Below are 23,701 nucleotides of genomic sequence, written 5' to 3'. Positions count from 1 at the left end.
GGGCCCTCCATGGCCGGCGCGGCAGGAGGCGGCGGGAGGAGGAGGCAGTTGGCTCCCGCGCGAGAGAGGAGGAGAAGTGCGGGTTGGGGGGAGATTTTCCTCTCAACCCCTACTTCTTCAGGTTGCAAAGTGGTTTGAGGGTTGGACCTCTAAATTTTTTTACGGGTTTGAGGGTTTAGAGGTTCTAGTCTACGGCGTTTTTTCGGCGAAAACTGTAAAAAAAGTTATTTTTAGGGGTTTGAGGGTTTGAGGGCTCTACTAGTAATGCTCTAACCACCACCGTGGTGTGGCTCCGTTTGACGCTCAGGCGGCCGTGCGCCGCCGGAGTTGGCCGCACCCTTACTCCCCTGTGGCCACTTGTCCCTCCCGATGCCATCCCTAGTTGGGTCATCGGGCCCCGGAGAGTTACGACGGCCAGAATTGAGCTTGGTGCCCTGACGACCGTTAGATCCTTACGAGAGCACGCAAGCTGAATTTTTAGGGCATCTGTTACAACAACAACGACAAAAAAAATCTGTGCCAAAAACCTTCTCTCTCCTACTCTAAAACCAGCAGCTTTTACATCGTCAATTAAGATGCTGTTTTTTTATGGTAGAATTAAGATGCTGTTTTACACACGCAGACATGTAACGTTGCTATCCGTTGCAGTACTTTGTGTTGTGGACGTATGAGCAACCCGGCGAAAAGCAACGCAAGGCGTCCTCCTCATGGCTCATGCGAAGGAACACGGCACCAGTACCCTCCTGTGGCCCCCGGCCCCCCTGGACAGGTGGTAGGCGCAGGTACGTTGTACCGTTTGCAGGCACCACACTCCCACTCCAGCCTATCGTCGTCCTCTCCAACAGTTGTTGGCACCACCCGTCCGCCCGCCGGACCGTCCCACACTCCTGTTCCCTCCCTCCCCACCCAGCAAGACACCCCAAAAACAGTATCCCCGGCCGAGGGTTAAAATAGCAAGCAAGCGAAGCCGCCGGAAGGATAAGGATCATCATGCTCGGAGTCGGAAAGAACAGTAGAATGGGGAGCCAGATCCTCTAACGTGCCAAGGAAAGGCAGGGAGACCTACAGTCCCCTGACTTTGCTTCGCTGCCTGCGCATGAACAGGGATCTAACCTGCGTTTATATACAGTAATTTTTCTACAGTAACAAGATGCATTATTTTAGCTACAGTGTCTGCTTAGCTCTCTGACTTGCCTCAATGATTTTACACAAGGGAGCACTGTAGCTTCCATGCCTTCGCTCCAGCACGTCAGAGGAGCTGGTTCCGTAGAATGGCCTTTCATTCATGGCGAGGGCGCTGCCGGGGAAGCAGAGGAGCGAGCAAAGGCGAGGATCGAGGAGGGAGGGAGGGAGGGAGGACCTGACCTGACGACGTGACCCGCGGACCAATGGCGTGTGGGGTGGGGGCGGGTCACTTCCTGACCAGCTCGTGGCAGACACCTGGCTCCATTCCTGTGACACCCCCACGAGCCTTGCCACGGAAAAGTAGCCACTGCTCCCCCTACGGCTGTGCGCGGTGCAGCCCTGCCCTACCACGGCCGCCAGTGACAGCTAGCTAGCTCAGATCAGCTCAGCTGCGCTCCTAGTCCTAGTACTCCTAGAGTACTACTCCCGGCTCCTGTACGGGGGTGCTCCGTCTCTGCGTTTCTTCCATAAGTAGTAGCCAAGTTGCTCGCCCCCGCCCGTAGTCCTTTGCGCAAAGAGGAAAAAGGGAGCTCCTCCCACCCCCCGACCGACGCCGCCCGCCGCAGATCTATTGCAACACCTGTAAGCTTCTCCGCATCCCGAGTTTCTCTCGCCTTCAGCTCGGCTAGCTAGGGTTTCCCTCTACGTAGCTGGCTAGCTTCTTCTTCCTCAGTCCTACCTCGGTTCTTACTGTTGCTGCAGCAGCGACTGTGGGGAGGGGAGGAGGGGAACAAGGGGGGAGGGGAGGATGGCGGGGAAGAGGGAGAGGATTGCGATACGGAGGATCGAGAATCTGGCGGCGAGGCAGGTCACCTTCTCCAAGCGCCGGCGGGGCCTCTTCAAGAAGGCCGAGGAGCTCTCCATCCTCTGCGACGCCGAGGTCGGCCTCGCCGTCTTCTCCGCCACCGGCAAGCTCTTCCAGTTCGCCAGCTCCAGGTACATCATCTCTATGCATAGCTATCAATTGATCTCTCCTCGATCACCTACTTTTGTATGCACTTTCAATCTGACTCGCTTCTTGTTTTATCTGGTGTCTTAACCGATTACATACATTTATTAGTCCTGAGATTTTCTTCCTTTTCTTTTGAGGAATCATTTGTCCCAAGTTTTGATTCTTGACTTTTTGAGATCGGTTTTTACTACCTATAACAGTTTTTGTCCACGGATTGATATTTGATGTGCTGGGCTACTATTCATTCGATTTTCGTGTTACAAATTAGTTAGAACACGGGTGTTTTGGTACAACATATACTTATTTCGAGGTTCTTTTCGCATGTTCGACTCTTTTTCTCAGTGCCTATAACAATGACTCGTAGAGTCAAAACAGTCAAAGCATGTTAGATTCTCTAATGCTTAATAAAATATTTGCTTTGATTTGGTGTTTATAATATATAAGTTTCGATCGCCACTGTTCTTCTATTATGACATGCGGGAGAGATCACAAAGAGAGGGAGGATTTTCTTTTGGTGGTGTATCTAACCAGTAAAATTAACTATGTGTCTTCTCCCCTTTTAAAAACGCAATGTTTGTTCATGCTCAACTTTTTATTATGCATTGTATTTGGACCAGCAAGTCTCTTTTTCTACCTTTTTTTTCGTTATGCTTGCTGTTGTTCTAGGATTAATATATTTTCAAATAAAAAAAGATTTAATGTCCACTTCATATCTTTCCTGGATCAGAACTACTCCAAACTCGGGCCACATGTACTATACAGCTTATTAGCATGTACGACTCTTTCACAGTTTTAAAAGCTGTCATTTGGAAACATAGTACAGTATCTAACAAAATAAATAAAATAATATTTTTGAAGGAAACTTAAAGATGCCCTTTCAAAACACCCAATACCATTTTTGTAAAAGATCAATTTATAGTTTAACTATTATGTCCAAACTAAGCGGACTTTTTTATTTGAATTGACAGGAACATATAAGTATACGTTTGTAACTGAAGATCGCTGGCCTTGTTCCAGTCACAACTATTCAACAATAATTTATGTAGTAAAAGGGAACAATAAGAGCTAGGATATGTAATTTATGATATTACAAATGCTGAACTAAAACAACGTTTGACAAGGTAGAGCAGTTTGATGATTATGATATGTAATTTTGGGCCTACAAATGCTAAACAAATTTTATTGTGGAAGAGGTTGGAAACATGCGTTTGTGACAAGATCAAATTGGTAAGTTTAAATGGAGTATATGGGAAATACTGTTAACTAATGCACGTCTCCTTAACTATGCATACTTGTATAGCATGAAGGAATAAAATGGTAAGTTGTGTTGTAAATTAATCCCATGCATAAAATGAATAGAAGCAAAATGCGCATAGCAAACTATTAGTCTGACCTTTCTGCAAAATCATTATTAGTCATGACTGCTCACAGATGCGCGCATATGGTAAGTAAGAGTAGTTATGACCTATGACTGGTCAGAGATGTGCTGCGGCATGATGAACATGTTGGAAACAAATATGGCGTTTCAGCAAAATTTATTCATGCAAAAGTTGCAATCTTTCCAACTTACTGGAATAAAAAATTGTTTTCTTTTTCAGGAAGAATAATACTCTCTGTTTATTTATACAAGGCCGTCATGAAATATACATTTTGCATCTATATAAGGCCACCAACAGTAATCGAGACAAAATTAATGATATTTTCTCGTACTAGCAACATGTTTAATACTTGCATGCATGCAGTTATAATGACAGTCAGCTATTTTCTCCATTCAGTTTCTCTCCATGCATGTGGCATATTCTCTCCGTCCCAAAATAAATGACTCAAGTTTGTATAAAGTTGAGTCACTTATTTTAGGACGGAGGGAGTACTAATGATCTCAATAAATAAAAAGAAAAATTGGCTTGCAAGGTGGCCTTACATTTTATATTGGTACCAGTAATATGAGTTTGTGGCCTTTTATAAAAATGAAAAAAAATAAAGGGAGTATCAGTGTTAGTTCGAGGGAAAATGCTTGTGCATGACATAGAAAGTGAATGGTTTTCTTGTGTGTATATTTTACAAATAAATGCTCATGAGGTGTTTGTATGTTTTTTCTTGTCTTTTCATGACACGTAATAGTTCTGTACTCTATATCACTGACTCGAGTTGGTCTGTGCATGACATGATTTGTCAGGGCGCATGCATGCATGGCTTGTTTAAAGCTACATGTGTATTCGTGTAGAATTAATGGCCAGGACTCTTGGACAAAAATGGTTAAAAGATTGACCGGTCCAATCAAATATATGACCCCTGAACAGATTCCGTACTGTGCTCAGAAGGCAGCATTGCGCATCGGAATTCATCCCAATATCAGTCCAAAGTTTTTCCATCTTTTCACGTTAGGCTAATGTTGATGCAATGGTATTTAAGAGCCAAACTTTAATACTGCCTCTGCTCCTAGATATAAATCGTTTGGTCGGTTCAATTTAAACTGCAAAATTTTCCTCTATTTGGGAACAGAGGCAGTAATAATTAACCATCTCATAGGACCTTTTTTGGTTTGATGTTTCATTTGAGAAGCATATCAGAAGCAGATGTTTCGCTAGCTATATGTACACCCCCGCCCATCTAATAAAGAGAAGTGATGTAGATTGTATGTAACGTTCCTGTTTTGAATTAATTGAGATATCACCTTTCCCCAGACACACACAAAAAACCACTTTGCTATATCCGCCCGAATATCTAATGAAGAACACATCCAATCTCCACTATTTTGTATTCTGTTGTTAAGATGAGTTTGGACAAGATACCCGGCATTAAAAAGTTACGCAGATATACTTTTGTTAAGATGTCATTATCAGATGTGTCTTAAAGTATATGCTGACATATTTTTACGAGTTTGTTTAAGCAACGCATAGGCGCTGACTCTTTATTTTGTAGAAAAAGAACGACCTTAATAACTAGATAACATTTGTTGCTACGAGAATTTAAAGCAATAAATTTGCCAAGAATAAAATAGAATATATCAGAATAATAACGAGTCCTTCACATTCTCGCCATATGTGAACGGTAGCAAACCTAGCATTAAATGGAGGGTGGCTTGCAGTGTCTTGTCACTAGTAGAAAAAGGGGTTTTTCGCCCGGTTGGTAAGGGCCTTTAGTCCCGGTTTTTGAACCGGGACTAAAGGGTCGTTACTAATGCCTCCCCCTTTAGTCCCGATTCTTACACGAACCGGGATTAAAGGCCGCGGCCACGTGGAAATTTTACGATTTTTTTTTGAAAAAAAATTTGAATTTTTTTTATTTTCAAATTTCTGAATTATTTTAATCTCTAATCTCTAATCACCACCCCTCATCACTGCTCAATTTATCCTCTAATCTCTAATCACTCCTCATCATTCCAAATCATCTAACTTCCCGAACGGTCACCCATCCTCCCACTCCCCCAGCCTGAGCACGCTTAACTTCCGGGTTCTATTCTCCCTCGTTTCCAAGTCTGCACTTGTTGTTTTCCTAATAATAGTAAGATGTCAATCATATTAACCCTCAGGAATTTAGCTTGAGCATGAAGTGACACATTTCACTGTTTGAGTTTGAAACTATTGTTTTAAAAAACAATAATTATTTAGTAACACTAATATTTCTTGAATAATTAGTTTGACCATTGTTTGACCACAGTTTGACCAGATTTGACCAAAATTCAAAAAAACTGAAATAATTATTTAGTAACACTAATATTCTAGAATAATTAGTTTGACCATTGTTTGACCACAGTTTGACCAGATTTTTTCCAAATATAAAATTTGAAACTATATTTTTTTCTGTTACTAGTAAGTTTCCCACTAGTAAGTTTGAATTTTTTTGCCTCTAGATCTTGAAAGCCCCGTAACTTTTTTTCTGTTAGGTTTTTGAGGATTTTGAAAATGTTTAACGGGGTTCCCCCAGTTAAATTCGGATGTAACTTTTCGAGTAGATGATTTTTCATATAAAAAAGTTTTTAATCCGAGTTCGTATGCAAAAGTTATGCCCATTTTACAAATTCCAGAGAGATTTTGCAAATAAAATCGAAATTCATATTTGTAAATTTTCCCAACAACTAGACCACATATCACATGGAAAACTTATTTTATTTTATTTTTTTGACATTTCCATCATTTTCTTTTGTTTTTACGAAAACTGAAAAGGCGGCCCACAGGGGGGGGGGTAGAGTTTGAAAATGGGACCTTTAGTCCCGGTTGGTGGCACCAACCGGGACAACCTTTAGTCCCGGTTGGTGCCACCAACCGGTACTAATGGGCATCGCACTCTTTAGTCCCGGTTGGTGCCACCAACCGGTACTAATGGGCATCGCACTCTTTAGTCCCGGTTCGTGGCACCAACCGGGACTAAAGGGCCCAGGTGAACCGGGACTAATGCCTTAGCCGCACGAACCGGGACCAATGCTCACATTAGTCCCGGTTCGTGACTGAACCGGGACTAATGTGAATATTGCCCTGTGACCAAAGCCTTGTTTTCCACTAGTGTGTGACCTTCTAGCCTTGGTAGGATGATTTGTTGCTGAAGAGAATAAAAAATAAAAATTGATGGTGATGATGATGTGGCGGTATTGCATGTATTGGAAAATAAGATCACCTATTTAGTTATATATAGGATATGCAAAGAGAAAGTAAATCCTTGGCTGAATGGATAAAGTGATTAGCATTATGTGAATATACTGAAGAAAATTTATCCTAGAAAATGTTCATCAACGAAAACGACATGAACTAAACCTTGAGTTCGGTATATTGAATACTGTAGCATGTTTTTTTGGTTTCATTTTACTCCAACTGTCTCAACTATAGCATTAGTGTCATGCAAAGGCCGGGTGTCGCTCAATCTGTTTGTATCCGCTTGATTCTACATTTTAAGTTAATAAAAGCACTCTATCAAAAAGGGTCCAAAGACCCGGGAAATGCCCTTTGGTTCTTGCGTGTGTATATATAGGGAAAAAACAAAAAAAAGCCAAAAAAGTCCAAAAGTTTTTTAGAATAAACTTGACTTTATTGCACTAGCATTTAAATTTTCACGAAAGATCCCCCCCTCCCCCAACCCCTGACTTCAGGGCAAAACAAACAGATTGGGGGTTCTTCCTTTGCGACTTTTTTTCATGGGTACAATAAAAGGACAACTTTATTTGAAAAACAATTTCAGAATTTTTTTGACTTTTTTAGTAATTACTATTTATTTATTTTTCATAGGGAACACCCAGGAACCAAACGTCTCTATCCCCAAAATACCCGTTGCACAGATAGTTACAACTCTGTTGTCGTAGTGCCACCAAGTTTCCATGTGGTTGTGCACGTGCCCAACGCATTGACCTCTCCTAGTGAGTATTTCAACTTTCAAGCCACCGGTATCAAGGGCATTAGTAGCCTTATCATTATTTACTTCAAAACAATTTCATACATTTGTATGCAGAACATTTGAACTAACATGAAAATTAACAGAACGACTGTATTGAAGTGATAAACAGAAGCTATGGGTAATTTCGAATTGAAATGGATTATTTGTGCAACCCATGTTCTCTCTCCTTCACGGCCCACTTGAAAAATCTGTGTATTACTTTGGAAAAAACACTCTTCTAACAGTCCACAGGAAATGAGAACAATTAGATCTCGCTTTCAGTTCTCTGTTTTTTTTTTTTGTGAAAACTGTATCTGATGTTCCATGTTTTTCTTTTATTTTCCAAGTCGTTTTAGAATGTTTGATATGCACCCAGAAAGAGATTCTACTAATGTTCCTAGTAGATTTGTCATCAGCATATTGCCATCACATTAAATTTAGAAACATCTATATTAAGAATACATCAAAGATCGAATATTATACTTGCTTTTGTGGATTCTCTAAATTTCTGGTAGTAGCATCTTCACAAAAGAAAGGTTGGGCAGAAACCAGCCTTTACATTTTACTCTCTGGTTAATTTGTTTTTTCTACTCTACTGAAGCATGAACCAGATTATTGACCGGTATAACTCTCATTCCAAGATACTTAAGAAAGCAGACGAGCCATCTCAGCTGGACTTGCATGTAAGCTCAAACACATCCAGATAGATTAACATATGCATATATGTAATTCATTTAATTTCTGTTATATGGTAGGAGGACAGCAATTGTGCAAGACTAAGCGACGAGCTTGCAGAAGCAAGCCTCTGGCTCCAGTAAGTTTATACCCTTATTCTTTCATAAAACATTAGTGATAAATTGAATAAAATATATCTACAATCACTAAGCTGGGACCGTATTTTAGACAGGGAGCTTACATTGTCTCAAAACGTTGCATAAGGCAATACAAGCGCAAATAATTCATGCTCCAGACTCTACATAGGTACGATGTGCACAGCCTAAGAAGCAACACGGTGACAGAAAGATTAGACAAAAATCCGCCTAATGTGATGGAGGATTGATCCATAAACCATACTGCTATCCATGTTAGGTAAAGGTTTCCTTGGCCGTCTGCTTTGTATGCACACGTAGTGCATAAGTAAATCACATTGCTCCAGTCCATGAGTAGACTCTCCACGAATGGAGCAATTCCTTACATCAATATCATTACTACATAGCCAAAGTGACCACCACATCATCATCGCGTAGACCAGGATGCAAGAGCTAAGCTTTGCCCCAATGTCACATCACTACTGGAAAAAAAATTATACACTGAGCAGGCCCTCGGCAGAGGTGTTCTATGTCGAGTGCCCTGCTCGGCAAAGTGCAGAACACGGCAAAGAGGTGTTGTTGCCGAGACACCGCTAAACTGAGCTCGGCGAACAGAAAAGACTCGGCAAATGTTAAATATGCCGAGAACAAAACAGTAAGGTCATGGCAATAAGGTGACATATGGCATGTCCGCTTGTGCTTGACGGCTCCATGACGTCTGGGGTATGTTTGCCGAGAGCTCAGCTCCGGGTGGACACGTGGTGGCCTCCTACGCGCTGACTTTTCTGAGAGCACCTCTCGGCAAAAGGCAGAACTTGGCATAAGGCGGTCGGTCGACTGTCAGACAAATGTCGACGTGGGAGCCTCCTACTCATTGGATTTTGCCGAGTGCTGAGTGTTACACTTGTTAGACTAATATGTCACATATCGTGACATATCTCCTAATCCCCAAAATTGAGGAGAATCGTTATCATTGTTCAGCGAGGGCGGGGCGTGTGGCGATGGAGGTGCAGGCGTTGTCACCTGGGGAACGTGGGCGGCAACGAGCAAGGTGTCGTCGTCATTGAGGAAATCATATGTGTTAGCGATGGGAGGCTGCGGGGGGCAAAGGGAAAAGTCATCTCATCGAAAACAATGTGACGAGAAATGATGATGCGGTGGGTGGTGAGATCCATGCACCGATACCCCTATGGTTAGAGGAATAGCCGAGAAAGACATGGGCACTCGAACACGGCGACCGTTTATGTGGCATAGTAGAAGCGGTGTTAGGATAGAAAACGCATCCGAAGATGCGAAGCAACGAGTAATTTGGATGGGTGTTGTGTAGGGCAAAGTAGGGACAGGGGGCATTGATGGTTTTTGTGGGAAGACGGTTTAGGATGTGAGTGGCGGTGTGGAGTTCTTTGACTAAAAAACGTGGTGGTAAGCTAGCCTGAAATAAGAGAGAGCGCACGATGTCATTGAGTGTGCGAATAATGCGTTCAGCTATACCGTTTTGTTGGGATATGTATGGGCAAGAGAAGCAAATATGAATATCGTGTGTGGCTGCGAGAGAGTGGAGTTAGTTCATTGTGATCTTTGGACTTCGCCTACTTTGAGTGCCTTCGGAAACAAATATTTTTTAGTCATTCTTGACGATTTTACGTATTTTTTATGGATTGTTCCGCTCTGATACCATGAAAGCGATTAGCAAGATTTCTCACACTTGGGCTTTTCCATTGCATGTTAATATATAGACAAATATTACAATCCTAACCATAAATTGAAGATCACAATAATAACGATTCTCCTCAATTTAGGGGATTAGGAGATATGTCACAATACGTGACTTAATAGTCTAACAACACTCATGGCAAAGATCTGCCACATGGCAACCGCCGTCTCCATCTTGAAGTCGTCAAGTCACTTTATTTTATCGACAACCTGCCTTTGGTTCTCGGCAAAGTTTATGCCGTGTGTCTGACAGACGGTTCTTGGCAAAGTTCTGCTTGCCTGAGGGGTGTACGTTGTATGCCTTTTACCGAGAGCAATTCTCGGCAAAAGCCGAGTTTTTTTGTCTTCGCCGAGTGTCTTGAGCACCCGAGAAAGTACGTGATTCCAGTAGCGCATAGACATTACAAAAAATGTGATCTTGCGAGATGGATACAATTTAGGCGCCACCTGAATGACATACATCCAAGAAGAATAATTAGCCTTTCTTCAATTGGGTCCCCTTACAAATCTTGTTCAAAATTGTAGATGGACATGGAATCTATATACGATCTCTCTCTCTCTCCACCTTTCCGAGGCACAGAAAATAAGATCAGTGAGTTGTGGTCTTAAGTCATTTCTTCTTCCCTAGTACAAAGCAGAGTACCATCATACCCTTCTAGCTTCGACTGCCAGTTCGATGTTTAGAAAGAAGATTTTCCAATTTAGCATGTCTACTCGTGCAATGTGGCATTGAAAGTGAAGGTGTTTTATTCTTTCATCTTGGTGATAGAAATAACATTGCCTACTTCTTTGACAGTTGTGTTTCTTGAGGTTGCGTTAAAGTCATTCCTTTGTGAAGGTACCAAAGAAATAGTTTAAATTATAGAGGAACATTAAGTTCCACGTTCTTTACTATTGACTGGTGCATCACAAATTCACAATGGACCAGAGCGGGTACATTTAGTTGGTTGAGAACACCACTACAGAAACGGGCTTTGGAGGCGGTTTTGTTACATTGGCTTCCTGCAGTTCCTTGTACCGCCTCTAAGCCTATGTCGCTAATACATGGAGTACCATGAGCGGTTTCCAATGATTAACTGCTTCTAATGCTCTCAGCCATGGAGGCGGTTTCCCCTTAAGACCTGCCTCCCTTTTTATCTTCAGGGATGTCTATTTCGTTTGATTTTGTACCCCAGCCTTGGTACTGAGTTCAAATAGAATTACTATTTAACACTTAGCATACTATTCCATAAAACATCACATGAGTGCGCATATAGTACCACTTAAAACATGAAACAAGTTCCATAAGACACAAAGGAAGTTAAGCATACTATTCCATAAAACATCACATGAGTTCAAAAGGAAGTTAAGCATAGTCTTAAACATCACACAAATTCCAACACTTAAACATAGTCCTAGGGTTCAAGCGGCAACAATGACACCACCGTCTCCAGGACCTTCACCATCTCCAGCGGCTGCAGCACCTCCTCCAGCGGCAGAATCATCACCTTCTTTGTTAGAAGGAGGAGGCATGATCTCAGTCGGCGTTAGGCCATACGCTCTGAAACACAGGACCTGAGCTTTGAAACCTTGGTTGCCATCATAATTCTTGGCTTTTGGGCGAGGGTGCCTTGATTCAAGTTGGGGCCTTGAACATGGAAAACAGATAATGCGCTCTTGAATTTGAGAATGATATCTTTTTTACCAACTATGACAACATCTTTGATATAATGATTAGCAACCCTGAAGTCCAAATGACCTAAAAGTTGATGGAGAGCATAGGCAACAACACATGCGGGTGAAAAAATGGTGTTCCTGGCCTTCAATATGGAAACATTGTCGATTATATCATATTGCACATCTAGCTGAAGCTGGCATAAGTTATAACGATATGAGGACAATCTTCCAACTAAAAAAGCAAATAAGTTGCAGTTTAAAATCGATAAATGCCCACATCAACACATCAACGGTAATTTTGGGGCATTATCTAAGAGCAGGTGTTTTGCACTATTTACTCATATAAGAGCATCAAATAGTTGTAAATACCAAGAAAAGCTATTATAGAAGAAGGTACATGGACTTTAACTTTAAGAAATAGTTAATTTGAAGTCTTTCACCTTGAAGTAAAATTGACAAGTAATCTCATGAAAGAAAACACGTTTATTCGAGAGAGAAAAACTCAATCCTGAGGAAAAAATCATCTAATTTTCATGTGGTCTTTTCCTTTGAATCAAACGGGTGAATTGTGTCGCCATAGGAAAATTTCCTAATACTATGATTTTTCTCTACTTTCCCATTGAATCAAAAAGGCCCTATAGAGTACAAACTAGCACAGAAGATGTGAACAAAATTACCTTAGTCATTTCAGTGTCACCAAGAGTCTTGCTAGGATTCATGCTTCCGGAATGTGAATCACAGACCTCGAGCAAAGGTAGTGATACCGGCAATCTTTCTTCTTTCCCAACGACTCGACTTCGTCTCAAGTCCAGGAATCAGAACGAGTGGGTCTAGAGTCCATCCTCACATAGTTGAAATGTTGCTCCTCCCTTCTTTCCAAAAGGCTAGTGCTCACTACCATGATACAAAAGAAAGTGGATTCAATACCAACAGCTCAGGAAGAAACAATTGGTTAGGATCCGCAAGAAGGGTTTAGAGATATGCTATTACATAAATGGTCTGCAAGAACTGATGCCTATAATCTATAGGCAACACGAACCTTCTTTCATCGTGACGATAAGAGACGGTGAGGGATGAACTAGGTTGTAGAGTATCAGTCTCTGATGGACACATTTACTTCAAATGAAAAACAAAAGCAATAAGGAAATGAACAGAATTCACATGGAGAAATTGATTCCCGCTTATAGGAATGCACAAGGATAAGATCAATCAAATATCAAAGAATCCTACCTCAGAAACGCTCTCGTGAACGGCTATCAACACGGATGACAGAGAGAAAGAAAGAGAGAAGAATATGTGAGGAGTAGAAAACGAGAGGAGAATAGAGGGAAATGCACGGGTTATGGGAGGAGTGGGAAACTGAAGTGTTGCATGCCCATAAAACCGAACTATGCGCCGATTGCACAGACTCCCCTGGAACCCAATGTGGTTGGTTTCTTCCCGTGCCCTTAGACCCCTCCGCTTCCGAATGTTTGTAGCCCCTCACCGTCTCGTTTGCAAATGAGAAAAAAAATGGAGGATACTTGAGATGCCCTAACCTTGTTCCTTCAGGGCAAGGTGGAGGCACGAGGCACGGCGACACACCATGGCCACACGTCGGTGACTAAGAGGCTTGGCGGTGTCGGATCTAACATCCTGCGTTGTGAGGCTATGGGCTGAGGAACCGAGCGGAGTTGAATACATAGGTGTTGAAATCCCGCAGGCGGTTCTACCTATGAAACCGCCTTGAGTTCCTACCAGCTACAAGCGGTTTCAAATTTCAACCGCCTCCGACACTTACTGGAGGTGGTTCAAAATTTTCAACTGCCTCGACCACAGAAATAACCACCACTTCTTGATTGTTACAACTGCTTTGTAACTAAGGTGCATAGCTGCTTGTAGAGCCCACTTCTAATGCTTGTTTTTCATAGTAGTGGAACTGTCTACTTTGGTGCAAATTATAGTAGAACTCGGTGTGGCCTTGTGAAATTAGAGATCCACCATCTACCCAGATGTGTATTCCACGTCACAAAGTCTAGGGCCAAGCAAGTCCCTCCTAAAAGCTATGTTAGGACATAAGGAATTCAAAACTTATTCAATTATGTCACATTTGTATGCACAAATTGCACCTACGTTGGATACTGGTCTCAGAATGGTATTTTTTACTCAAAAGATCTTGCCATGCACCATCCTCGTAAGAACCTTGAAGAGCCATTTACTGAGAAACATTGATTTTTTGCTTCAAGATCTTGGATTCCTAAACCACCACAATCTTTGTCCAAGAAATATCTTTTTTTCTCATCATCACTCTGCAAGGAAAACCCGACCGAAAATAGTCCAATATATGCTACACCCCTTTTAGAATTTGTAAGAATGGCATCATGTAAAGTACCATGTTGCTAATGGTGAGCCGTCCCCCGGATGATAAAAGCTTTTTTTCCAACCATTGAGTCGAGTTAAAAATCATTCCTCCACATGTCTCAAGTCTGTATTCGAGAATTTCTGGTAATGAATCAGGATTCCCAAATACTTGATGGGAAACTGAACTCGCTCGTGTCTGAAAAGTTTGGTGTACTAAGATGTGCAATCTTGGGCTTCCCCGAAGCAGAACAACCAACTATTATGGAAATTGAATTTAACAACCGAAAGTTTGCTCGAAAGCACAAAATACAAGCTTGGGATTTTTTATTCTTGAAGAGTATGTTCCATAAAGAGAACTGTGCCATCAATGTATTATAAGATGAGAAGTCCACCTTCCACTAGTGGTGGCACCTTGACCATCTGCCATGCATGCTTTTCAAGGTCCATGCCATGATCTTACATAACATTTGGGATAGGCGATCCCCCTATCAAATAGCCTTTTGTCTGAAGTACTGACCAGTATCACCATGACTTATATGGCTACACTACCTCCACACACAAAGTTATTCACCCATGCACACAATTTTTTGGACAAGTCCTTCATTGTTAGGGTCTATGCAGAAAGTCCATTTCAATTTTCGTAGACCATCTAGAAGTCAATTTTCAAAATGAAGCCACTCAAATACAGCCAAACCAATTTGCCCAATGTGGCATAAGGTTGAGCACTTTGATCGGGGTTTGGGCATGCTAACATGGCATTGGAACACAACAAGATGGAAGGAACAAGAGTGAGAATATAACCGTATTGCCGAAGTGCCAACTCCTCCCCAAAATAGCACCACCAACCTCTCCACCTACCGCAACCCCCTCCCTCCTAATTCATCCGCAATGAAGAGGATACCTACCTCTTGTATGTCATTGTCCTCCATCTCTCGTTGTTGGCGTCATTGCGACATCCATCGATGATGATGCTACATGTGACCTTGCCAAGTCAATGTTTATGTCTCAGTGACATCACAAGCAATTGTGTTGGCTCGGGGTAGTCCATGGACATTGTGCATCGGGATGGTGATGGGCAGGTGACCCTCTTCCTCTTGGCGACTACCAACCGATTGTTCCACCACTCCCTCGTGATGTACAAGAGTTGTATAGTGATACAATGCCCCCCCCCCTCACACACACAGACACAAAACCCCTCAACCCCCGTCAGTGAGTCTTGATTCCCCTTGCCTTCTCCGCCCTAATGGATGGAGATGGCGGAACCGTGAATCTTGTTTCCTGGTATTTATGCTTTGCATCGACATGACAAGACTTGGTCAAAGCAGTCAACCGTACGCCATGTTACGCAAAGAAGGAAAAGCGTAGTTGTCACTTAAACCATCTTAGTGGTCGTAAATTGGCAATCCAAAGTTTAGCAACCCTATGCAGGAAAAAGCGGACATGACAAACTTCCCGATTTTGGAAAGTCGCGCCTAATCCACACTTCCCTTATGGGAAAGCTTCCTTTTTTTTGGCAAATTTAAGAAATATATGTGTAAACTTCCAAAATAATGTGGACCGAACTTCCAAGATTTCCAAATTTTGGAAACATTCAATTTGACCTTTCAAAATATGACTTCCAAAATGAAGATTTAAAAATTTTCAACTTCTATTGAATTTCAAAATATGACTAGTGGTCATCGTGCAAGTAGCCACGAGGGAGGAATAGGAATCTTAGAATAACATATGGTCCAATATGAGTGTCCTTTGATGGGTTTTTACTCCAATATAAATTATATAATTCACTAAAAAACTTTACGTGAAGACTTAGGGCATGGCCAATGCATAGCCCCGGGGTGATGCCTCACATGCCATGTAGGATCGGATAACAGAAAAAATAGGTTCGGATGGGGAAGCGGGATATTCTTCAGGAGGCGGGTGCTTAGAGACAAAAAGTGTGGTCCGGTGCATAAAGTTGAAAAAGTTGAAATGGGGAAGAGGGATGCATGTGTAGTGAGAGTCACTTTCTATTCTTTAATGAGGTCCACTAGTAGTAGCTTGCATTGGGGAGAAAAAATCAACACATATGCTTCAAATTACTTTTTGTCATGAGGCATATGCGTCCATATGCCACCATTGTACATGCCCTTGCATCCTCAACTAGTTCAGCTTTTGTAGTCGTTTGACATGTGCCACCTCATTCCTGCAGGCAGATGAGAGGAGAGGAGCTCCAGAGCCTGAACGTCCAGCAGCTTCAGGCCCTAGAGAAGAGCCTCGAGTCCGGGCTCGGCTCCGTTCTGAAAACCAAGGTACGTGCGCCGGGTGCATGACAATATCAACCTATGTAGCGATGTTCTTGGTTTTCTGACGATGATTTCCGTATTGCAGAGCCAAAAGATCATGGACCAGATCAGCGAGCTAGAAAATAAGGTAAGAGCTTTGTGCCTCCAGAACCCGAATATTCGTGTGGGGAACTTCAGAGAAATTGTAGCTCAAACTCTGGTTTTCGATGTTTGTTTCGCTAACATGCCGCTCGTGTTGTTGAACAGAGGGTGCAACTGATAGAGGAAAACGCAAGGCTAAAGGAGCAAGTGAGTCCCTGCAAATATTATTCCCCCCTCTCCTGCATGTTGTCTCCATTTCTGCGGATTCCGTTTGTGATAGGGCGACGGTCTGAAACTGCAGGCGTCCAAGATGGAGATGCAGGTCGCCGCTGATTCACCGGTGGTGTACGAGGAAGGACAGTCGTCTGAGTCCGTCACGAACACGTCGTATCCGCGCCCTCCCCTCGACACCGAGGACAGCTCCGATACGTCTCTCAGGCTCGGGTGAGTTCTTGCCACAAGCACCATCTGTACCATAAGCCAAGTCCAATCTGAAAGAAAATTGCATTCATAATGTGACTGTGTGTGCTGCAGATTACCACTCTTCAACTCAAAGTGATTGGCTGGAAATTATCTGAAGCAAAGTTGCTTGGTCACAACAAGCTCCTGAATCGAACCGCGCGCTGCATCGAATAAACAGTTTGAGTGCGCTGGATGATGTGTGTAATCTAAAAGAAGGCTGGCTTCTGTTATATAGTATAGTGTGGCACAATAAGAGAACAGGTTCTTTTGATATTACCTGCTACTGGTTTTTCCCGTCCTTGTCCTGTGCTGTAAGGTTTTAGTAGACCCCTGAGTGTCCATCAGAACTCTGAGTTGCTTCAACCCCTGCAAGTAAATCAACCACTGGCACAGTGGCATATTGATTTCAACATAAGAAGAAAAAAGTTTGTTATGATGTTCTTGAAGCAAACTTTGTTTTTAGAATCTCCAAGAAGCAACCTGTCCGTCATCCTTTCTGGGAGGAAGAACCTCCCTGCTACTGAGTAGTGGGAACAAATAGAACAGGATTAGAAGTGGAGATTGCAAGAAAAAATATATGTCCTTTGCACTTGTTAAACAGGATTAGTTGGCATCAGTCACCTCTCCTGCTTTAGAAAGGCATATATGTCCAGTACCTAATGTCTTTTCGATGGCAGTAAAGTGAGATATCAGCTTTAGTATCTTCAACTTTAGATCAGATATCAACTAGCTTTATTAGCTTTCGATCAGAATGTTAGAGTGGCAGATCAAGTTTGTTCAGTAGCACTGGAATGGTTCCTGATTCTCTGACTTGCATTTGAGACCAAGCAAAACTGCAGCTAGATCTTTGCATAATATTTCCCAGACCAACATAGTAAAAGAAGATTGGGCAGCTGAACTTTAAAAAGTTTAGGGGTTGTAGATTTTCTGTCAGATTAATTTTCATTAGCTTACAATTAAAAAACATTGTTTGTGGTGAGAAATGGATCATTTTTTGGTCTGCTCTCGATTTTATATTGCCCTAATTAGATTAATTAAGCCTCTAAAGCCCAGGAATTGTAGTACAGTTAGTGCAGTTAGTAGAAAGGCAGAGCCCAGGAATGCAAGATGCAGAGGAGAGACGCAAGAGTCCAAATGGTTCAACTTTCAACTTCTTAATTTATTGCATAACCAGAAGCTACATCAGACGGCAGCGATCTACGGCCACGAGAGTCAGGTGGCGCAGATGGCTGCTTCATCACGAGGGCCTGAGGCTCTCTTGCAAAGAAACTGTAGGAGGACCCTTCAGAAGCAGTAAACACCTTGCCTGGTGCGACCTCCCTTGCTTTCCCCAGCAGATGTCCAGAGAAATGATCACCCCATATGTCATAAGTGAACTCTTTCTTCAGTGCAGTGACACCCTCATCTCTCTTCACAGCCTTATCTTTCATCAGGTTGGAGCCAGGAGCACGAGCATGCGGAGCAATTGGGGAAGATGCAGCCAACAATGGTGAGCGCCATGCTGTGGTCAGTGCAGTGGATGAAGCCAATGGGTTTACAGATGTCGCCCGAGGTGCAGGTGGCTGCTCCTTGGAAGTTTGGGACCAGCCATTCTTCACTTTGTTATTCCCAGTTAATGGTGCCCTTGCTTCGACATCAAGTCTACTCTCGAGTTTGTTTCTGTGCTTCGGTTCAGATGATGCTCCAGAAAAGGACCAGCCTTGTTTAGGGGTTAAACTCGGTGACAACGGTGAAGATGGTGTTGAATTCCCGCTGTGGCTGCTAGAAACCTCAAATTTTGCTGCCAGTCCTGCACCGCCAACTTTTCGCTTCCTTCGCCTCCCTTTTTCTCGAGCAACTCTGATAGTAAGGTTCCCGCTAGTTTCTGTAACTTCCGTCGATACCTTGTCTTCCACAGGATTAGCTGGGGACACAGATATAGCTGAAGTTGCATTCTGTTGTTTATCTGGATTGCTCTTGGCATCTTTCTTTCGGGGGCTATCAAGAGTACTAGGAGGGCATTTCTCAGGAGGAGCTTCTTCAGCTTTTCTGTGTTCCCTTATCGGCCTGTCAGCAATGCATAATTAGTCAAACATAAATCAACTGATATTGGAGAAATATGATAAAACAACGATATTGATCAATTTTTTTACCTGGAAGTTTTGTTGCTACCCTGAGGAAAAGAGGGCTTAACAGTCTTACTGATGGCATCTTTCCTGTCAGCAATCTTGACATAGTAGTCTCGAGAGTTCGCTGACAAAGAATACGGGGCACCACGAACAATGACCACAACAAACAAGAGGACGGTTCCGAAAAAGAGTATCAATGCTTTCCAATGGATTGATCTGAAGTAAGACCTTTTGCACTGCTTAAGCATACAGACAGGAATATTTGCAGTCATAGGGATTACGAAGATGCCAGTAGTCATAGCTAGCTCAAGATCTCGCTGAACCTTAACTGAAGAGAAGTCAGCTTTAAAAGAAATGAGCATTCTTATTGATTCACTTGGCGCTAAGCTAAATCCCTTGCAGTTGTTCACCGTAAATCCATCCAAACCACAATCAACTCCAGAAACTTTTACCTTTGTGACTCGAAGAGGAAGGTCACCACTATTTTTAACATGTATCTCCTTGGACAACTGCTGACTGCACGAAGGACTGGGGATCTCGGATTTGGACAGTGTTGAGTTGTCGTCAAGATTAGACCCAAGGTTAAATTCTAGCTTCCAAACAGCCTCAGGCCCCTCTAAAAGGGCAATAGATTGCCAGCCACCAGGTGCTCGAAGAGGTAACCATTCCAAGCCTGACAGATTGTTTCTAATCAAAGCCATGCTTGACCACATGCACCGATTTGAAGGACGGAAAACAATGGGACCAAGTACAGCGCTTCTCAAAGGACCAAGATAGGTCTCAGTAATTGCTTTGCTACCTAATGAGAAACCAAATCTAGTCTCTGTCGAGTCAATTTCTGGAGATCTGCTTGAGAAAGTATGTTCACATTCGTCGTTTACAGTTCTGCACTGGCCAATGATTTCCTCAGAGTTCAGTACCAGCTGCATGGTCACATGTTGCTGGCTTGGGTTATGGACGGTTATCCATTCAGAAAACTGTGATCCAATTTGCACGACAGGAAACAGCAGCTCATGATTTGTGAGAACAGAGATCCCAGTTATTGTTCCGTGAGATCTCCAATTCCTAAGTACCATGTCATCAGCTCTGATTGCTCCCCTGATTGTTGGCTGCAAATTATATTACAAAAATTGTATGAGAATATTACAAAGCAAAAATATTTAAATGCATACAGGTGGAAAATACTTGATACAATTTAGCAGTTTGCAAAGAGTTACCAACTATTGATATCTATGACAGTCGAATACTAGATCAATACGCAACTATCGTAAAATATATAACGAGAGCAAGACTGCATAATGTGCCTGCTTTTCTCTATTCCCCCGCTTACTCTTCCAAACAGATGGTTAAGACTAATGACAACCACAATAAGGGCCTTACAAACTTTCTTTAATGCAATAATGGCATGTGTTACAGAAAACATTAAAGCAGTAAGGTTAACATACCAATATGAATTTACAGCCTGCATGAGATTAACTTTACCGGTTTAAAGAGAAATGATATGCTGGGCTGATGAAATTAATGAACAGGGTAACGCATGACAGAGTGATATCATTATTCATTACTGGGTTCATAGCATAGATTATGTTGTAAGCATTGAATGCTTCAAAACAGGTCCTAGTCCAGCTAGGAGAACAACATGTAAGACCAACTGAAACAGCACAAGGTTTTATATTACCTTCATGTTATGTGGGCCTTCTGTTTCTATGATGCTGCCCAAAGATCCTGTCCTTGAGTTAGCAGAGGTCTCTTCAGAATGTGATTCAGCAAATGGCTCATCAGATTCAGCAACAACAGCGTTGGTTGTATAAGAAATAGGTGCGCGCATTATATCTTGGCAGGGTATCACAATTGAACTACCAAGGGAACTGTTTGTTTCGACCACTATATTGCAGTTGTCAAATGAAATACCCTTTGGAACTGAAGCAGTATATCTTATCAAAGCTATATCTGTTACGGTGTCAGGGAAGAGTATCAAGCCATTCAAGTACTTCAACTGAAAGATCATCGGGCCATCCCTGTTATCCCCAGTTACACTCACAACCTTCAGTAACTCTGTTGCATCATTCCGTAAAGAAAGGGAATATATTGACCCATTTCCAGCACAAGATGATATTCGCTCAAACGTGACAGAAACCAAGTTTGTGGAATCATAGTAGGTGCGCGTGTGTACCTCTAGTTCAATAGGTATAACAACAATGTCCACTTTATCAGTTGTGTGATTGCGCAGTTTCATGTAGATAGCACCAAACACCTTGCCTTCTGAAATAGGTTGCAATTTCAACTCTATCACAGTGCTGCTTTCTGAAGGAAGCACCTCCCATTGCTCACTAGGCCTAATATGGATCACTGGCCATCCAAATTCAGTACTGCTTGCTGTATGCCAGTTGCTGCTCAAAGAAGTTAACTCCACTGCCTCATCCAAAGGGCCTAACTGACAAACTACATGAGAAGATTGTTTTGTGCTTTCAGAAGCAGACATCCAAACGGCCACTTCCTCGACATAGAGAGAATCATCAAAAGGGTTGTATATGGACAAATTCTTCTCCAGGTGTCCACCTATTACAACATCCATCCTGGTCAATGGAAGTATCTGGTACGGCGACCCGACAGCCATGCCCTTAGCTTGTATGATGAATCCACCAAAATTGGTCTGCAAAACCAAATGTGCTGACGAAGAGCCCAGCAACTTTGGCAGGAACATGAAGGTGACCGACGCATTTTCGCCGGGCTGCAGAACCAGATCCTCATATCCATACACATAGAACTGTGGATCAGTGCTGAATGGCTCATAGACACGCAAGGCACTGTCATTGTTCAAATTCACCACAGTCAGGGAGGCCACAGAGGCTGCATACAGGTTACTCCTGCCCCAATCCAACACTGGTGGACTTATCTCCACATTCATGGAGGAAGAACTGTAGAGGGCATTTGGGCTGACATCTGTGGTCGCGCCATCCAGTTCCAGTGGCACCCCATGCGATGCCTGCATCCAATTGTCAGGCACAAGCGGCGCCTGGCACGACCCCGCATCATACCTAGCAACATCCTTGCCCTCTCTCCCCAACGCATCGCGCGCCCCTGCGACGATCGCATCGGCAGAGGAGCAAGTTACCATGCCTCCCCCGGACATCGGGAAGCACATTGACCGGGATGGCCCCCAGTCCCTTGAAACCCCCAAATCAGGCTCCTTGATGACGTCATCGCTGGCGAGCAGCGTCTGAACCCCCGAGGACGAGAAGCAGAAGGAACCCCCGTCGGCGCACACATCCCGGAAGCCGAGGCAGCCACCGTCCTCATGGCTCTCCTCCGCGGAATCCGCCTCCGCCGCCGCCGCCGCCGAGACGGACAGCGCGAAGGCCAAGAACACGCAGCACAGAGCAGCCAAGGAAGCCCTGCAAGAAGCCGAAAACACCACAAAAGAGGTCAAGAACTCGCCGGCTGGCCGCGGTTGTTCGTCAAAAAGGCAGAGCGCTACCGAACACCAAAGCATCCCCCAAACAGAAACCCCAAGAAAATAGTCACGTGAACCCCCCAAAAAACTTGGTATCTTCGGCAGCATAAGCATGGATCACTCTAGAACTCGAGAGCGCCGGCCAGCGAGAGGCGAACAGCAGTTTCTTGGTCGCTTCAAGATGGCTGGAGGCAAGAAAGCAAGGAGGGCGGAGCAGCGGAGTTAACGGGGAACTCACCGAGCAGGGGAGGAAGCGGAGCGCAGGGGCGCGAGGGGAATGGATGGAGCCGCTGGCGAAGAGCAGCGACGGCGGCGGCGGCGGGTGGTCATGGCGGAGAGGGCATGCGGCGGGCGAGACTTTAGTGTTGTGGTGACCATAGGAATCGACGGGAAAATGAAAAGAAAAAGGAAATAAAAAGGAGGGGAGGGAGGGGGGAGATGGACAGGGACGGAGGTGGACAGGAAATAAAAAGAAGTGGGAGGGAAACAAAATAAAATTGGAGGGAGGGGTTGGTTGGTCCCGGTGAAGAAAACACATTCACGTCCCACCCCCCAAAAGGAAGGGGAAACCCCATTTTGTGGTTTTTGATTGAAGTTCACATGACTATCTAGCCCTTTCAATGCATATTTTTTTGAAACTTTTAGCCCTTTCAGTGTTTGTGTGCTACGAATCTAGTCCAAACAACAACAACAAATATAAATGTTTTCAAACAGTTCTTTTTAACAAAAAAGGAAAACTATTTTGTAAATAAGGAACTTTCGGTGGTCAATCAAGATAAGATAAGATGCTCTAAGCGTTCAATGCACTGGCGATTGCGTATGCCTGCGTCGCGACGTTCTCGTTGGTGTCAGCCCCGCTGTTTACAGCTCATACCCACCTAGCCGTTTCACCTCCTTTGTCCGTATTTCTCGCCTACTTGTGTTGTTTATTGATTATTATTCACTTTGGTTTCTACCGCTTGATGAGGAATTGATTACATACATATCCCATTTTTGATACTTTTGCACATTTGTTGGACAATAATTCGGATAAGTCTCTTTTTACATCACAATGTTGCATTATAAAATGAATCCATACGAGAGGAGACATTGCGTGGAGGCTTAGATAAGATGAAAGTCAATGTAATCGAAGCTATAACTGATCATGGCAAATAGTGCATGTGGTGGGCGAAGGTTCACTTTGTAACCATGGATTTGGGGGGGGGGGGTGCAAAGAAGATGGGTAAAAAGGAAGGGAATGGCTGAGGAGATGAGAGGGGGAGAGGAGGAAATAAATTTGGAGACAAAGAAATGCA

At 43.3% G+C, this 23,701-nt stretch overlaps 2 protein-coding genes across 2 annotated transcripts; one reads left to right on the top strand and one right to left on the bottom strand.

Moving 5' to 3' along the window:
* The first annotated feature begins 1,637 nt into the window (after positions 1-1,637).
* On the top strand, positions 1,638-17,254 carry LOC123098707 (MADS-box transcription factor 47). Its single transcript, XM_044520769.1, has 9 exons — positions 1,638-1,767; positions 1,888-2,121; positions 8,103-8,184; positions 8,257-8,315; positions 16,208-16,307; positions 16,387-16,428; positions 16,548-16,589; positions 16,684-16,826; positions 16,917-17,254. Exons 2-9 carry the CDS (start codon positions 1,934-1,936, stop codon positions 16,939-16,941), a joined length of 681 nt encoding a protein of 226 aa, XP_044376704.1. The 5' UTR covers positions 1,638-1,767; positions 1,888-1,933; the 3' UTR covers positions 16,942-17,254.
* Positions 17,255-17,979: 725 nt separating this feature from the next.
* On the bottom strand, positions 17,980-22,865 carry LOC123098705 (uncharacterized). The gene is made up of 4 exons (XM_044520768.1): positions 22,645-22,865; positions 20,631-22,347; positions 18,977-20,061; positions 17,980-18,890 (listed from the first exon to the last, which is right to left on the bottom strand). Exons 1-4 carry the CDS (start codon positions 22,782-22,784, stop codon positions 17,999-18,001), a joined length of 3,834 nt encoding a protein of 1,277 aa, XP_044376703.1. The 5' UTR covers positions 22,785-22,865; the 3' UTR covers positions 17,980-17,998.
* Positions 22,866-23,701: the final 836 nt, after the last annotated feature.

The sequence above is a fragment of the Triticum aestivum genome, chromosome 4D, assembly GCF_018294505.1.
Source record: "Triticum aestivum cultivar Chinese Spring chromosome 4D, IWGSC CS RefSeq v2.1, whole genome shotgun sequence".
Taxonomy (NCBI): domain Eukaryota; kingdom Viridiplantae; phylum Streptophyta; class Magnoliopsida; order Poales; family Poaceae; genus Triticum; species Triticum aestivum.
Note: the sequence above shows the minus strand (reverse complement) of the source record. Positions and strands in the feature narration are given on the sequence as shown.

Bases quoted from the DNA above. Each gene is read 5' to 3' on its own strand.
- LOC123098707 (XM_044520769.1), top strand. From the start codon at position 1,934: ATGGCGGGGAAGAGGGAGAGGATTGCGATACGGAGGATCGAGAATCTG. The intron at 8,185-8,256 runs GTAAGCTCAAAC...GTTATATGGTAG, and splicing joins CATCTCAGCTGGACTTGCAT to GAGGACAGCAATTGTGCAAG. The intron at 16,827-16,916 runs GTGAGTTCTTGC...TGTGTGCTGCAG, and splicing joins GATACGTCTCTCAGGCTCGG to ATTACCACTCTTCAACTCAA.
- LOC123098705 (XM_044520768.1), bottom strand. From the start codon at position 22,784: ATGGTCACCACAACACTAAAGTCTCGCCCGCCGCATGCCCTCTCCGCC. The intron at 22,348-22,644 runs GTGAGTTCCCCG...GGCTTCTTGCAG, and splicing joins TCCGCTTCCTCCCCTGCTCG to GGCTTCCTTGGCTGCTCTGT. The intron at 20,062-20,630 runs GTAATATAAAAC...TATAATTTGCAG, and splicing joins AAGGCCCACATAACATGAAG to CCAACAATCAGGGGAGCAAT.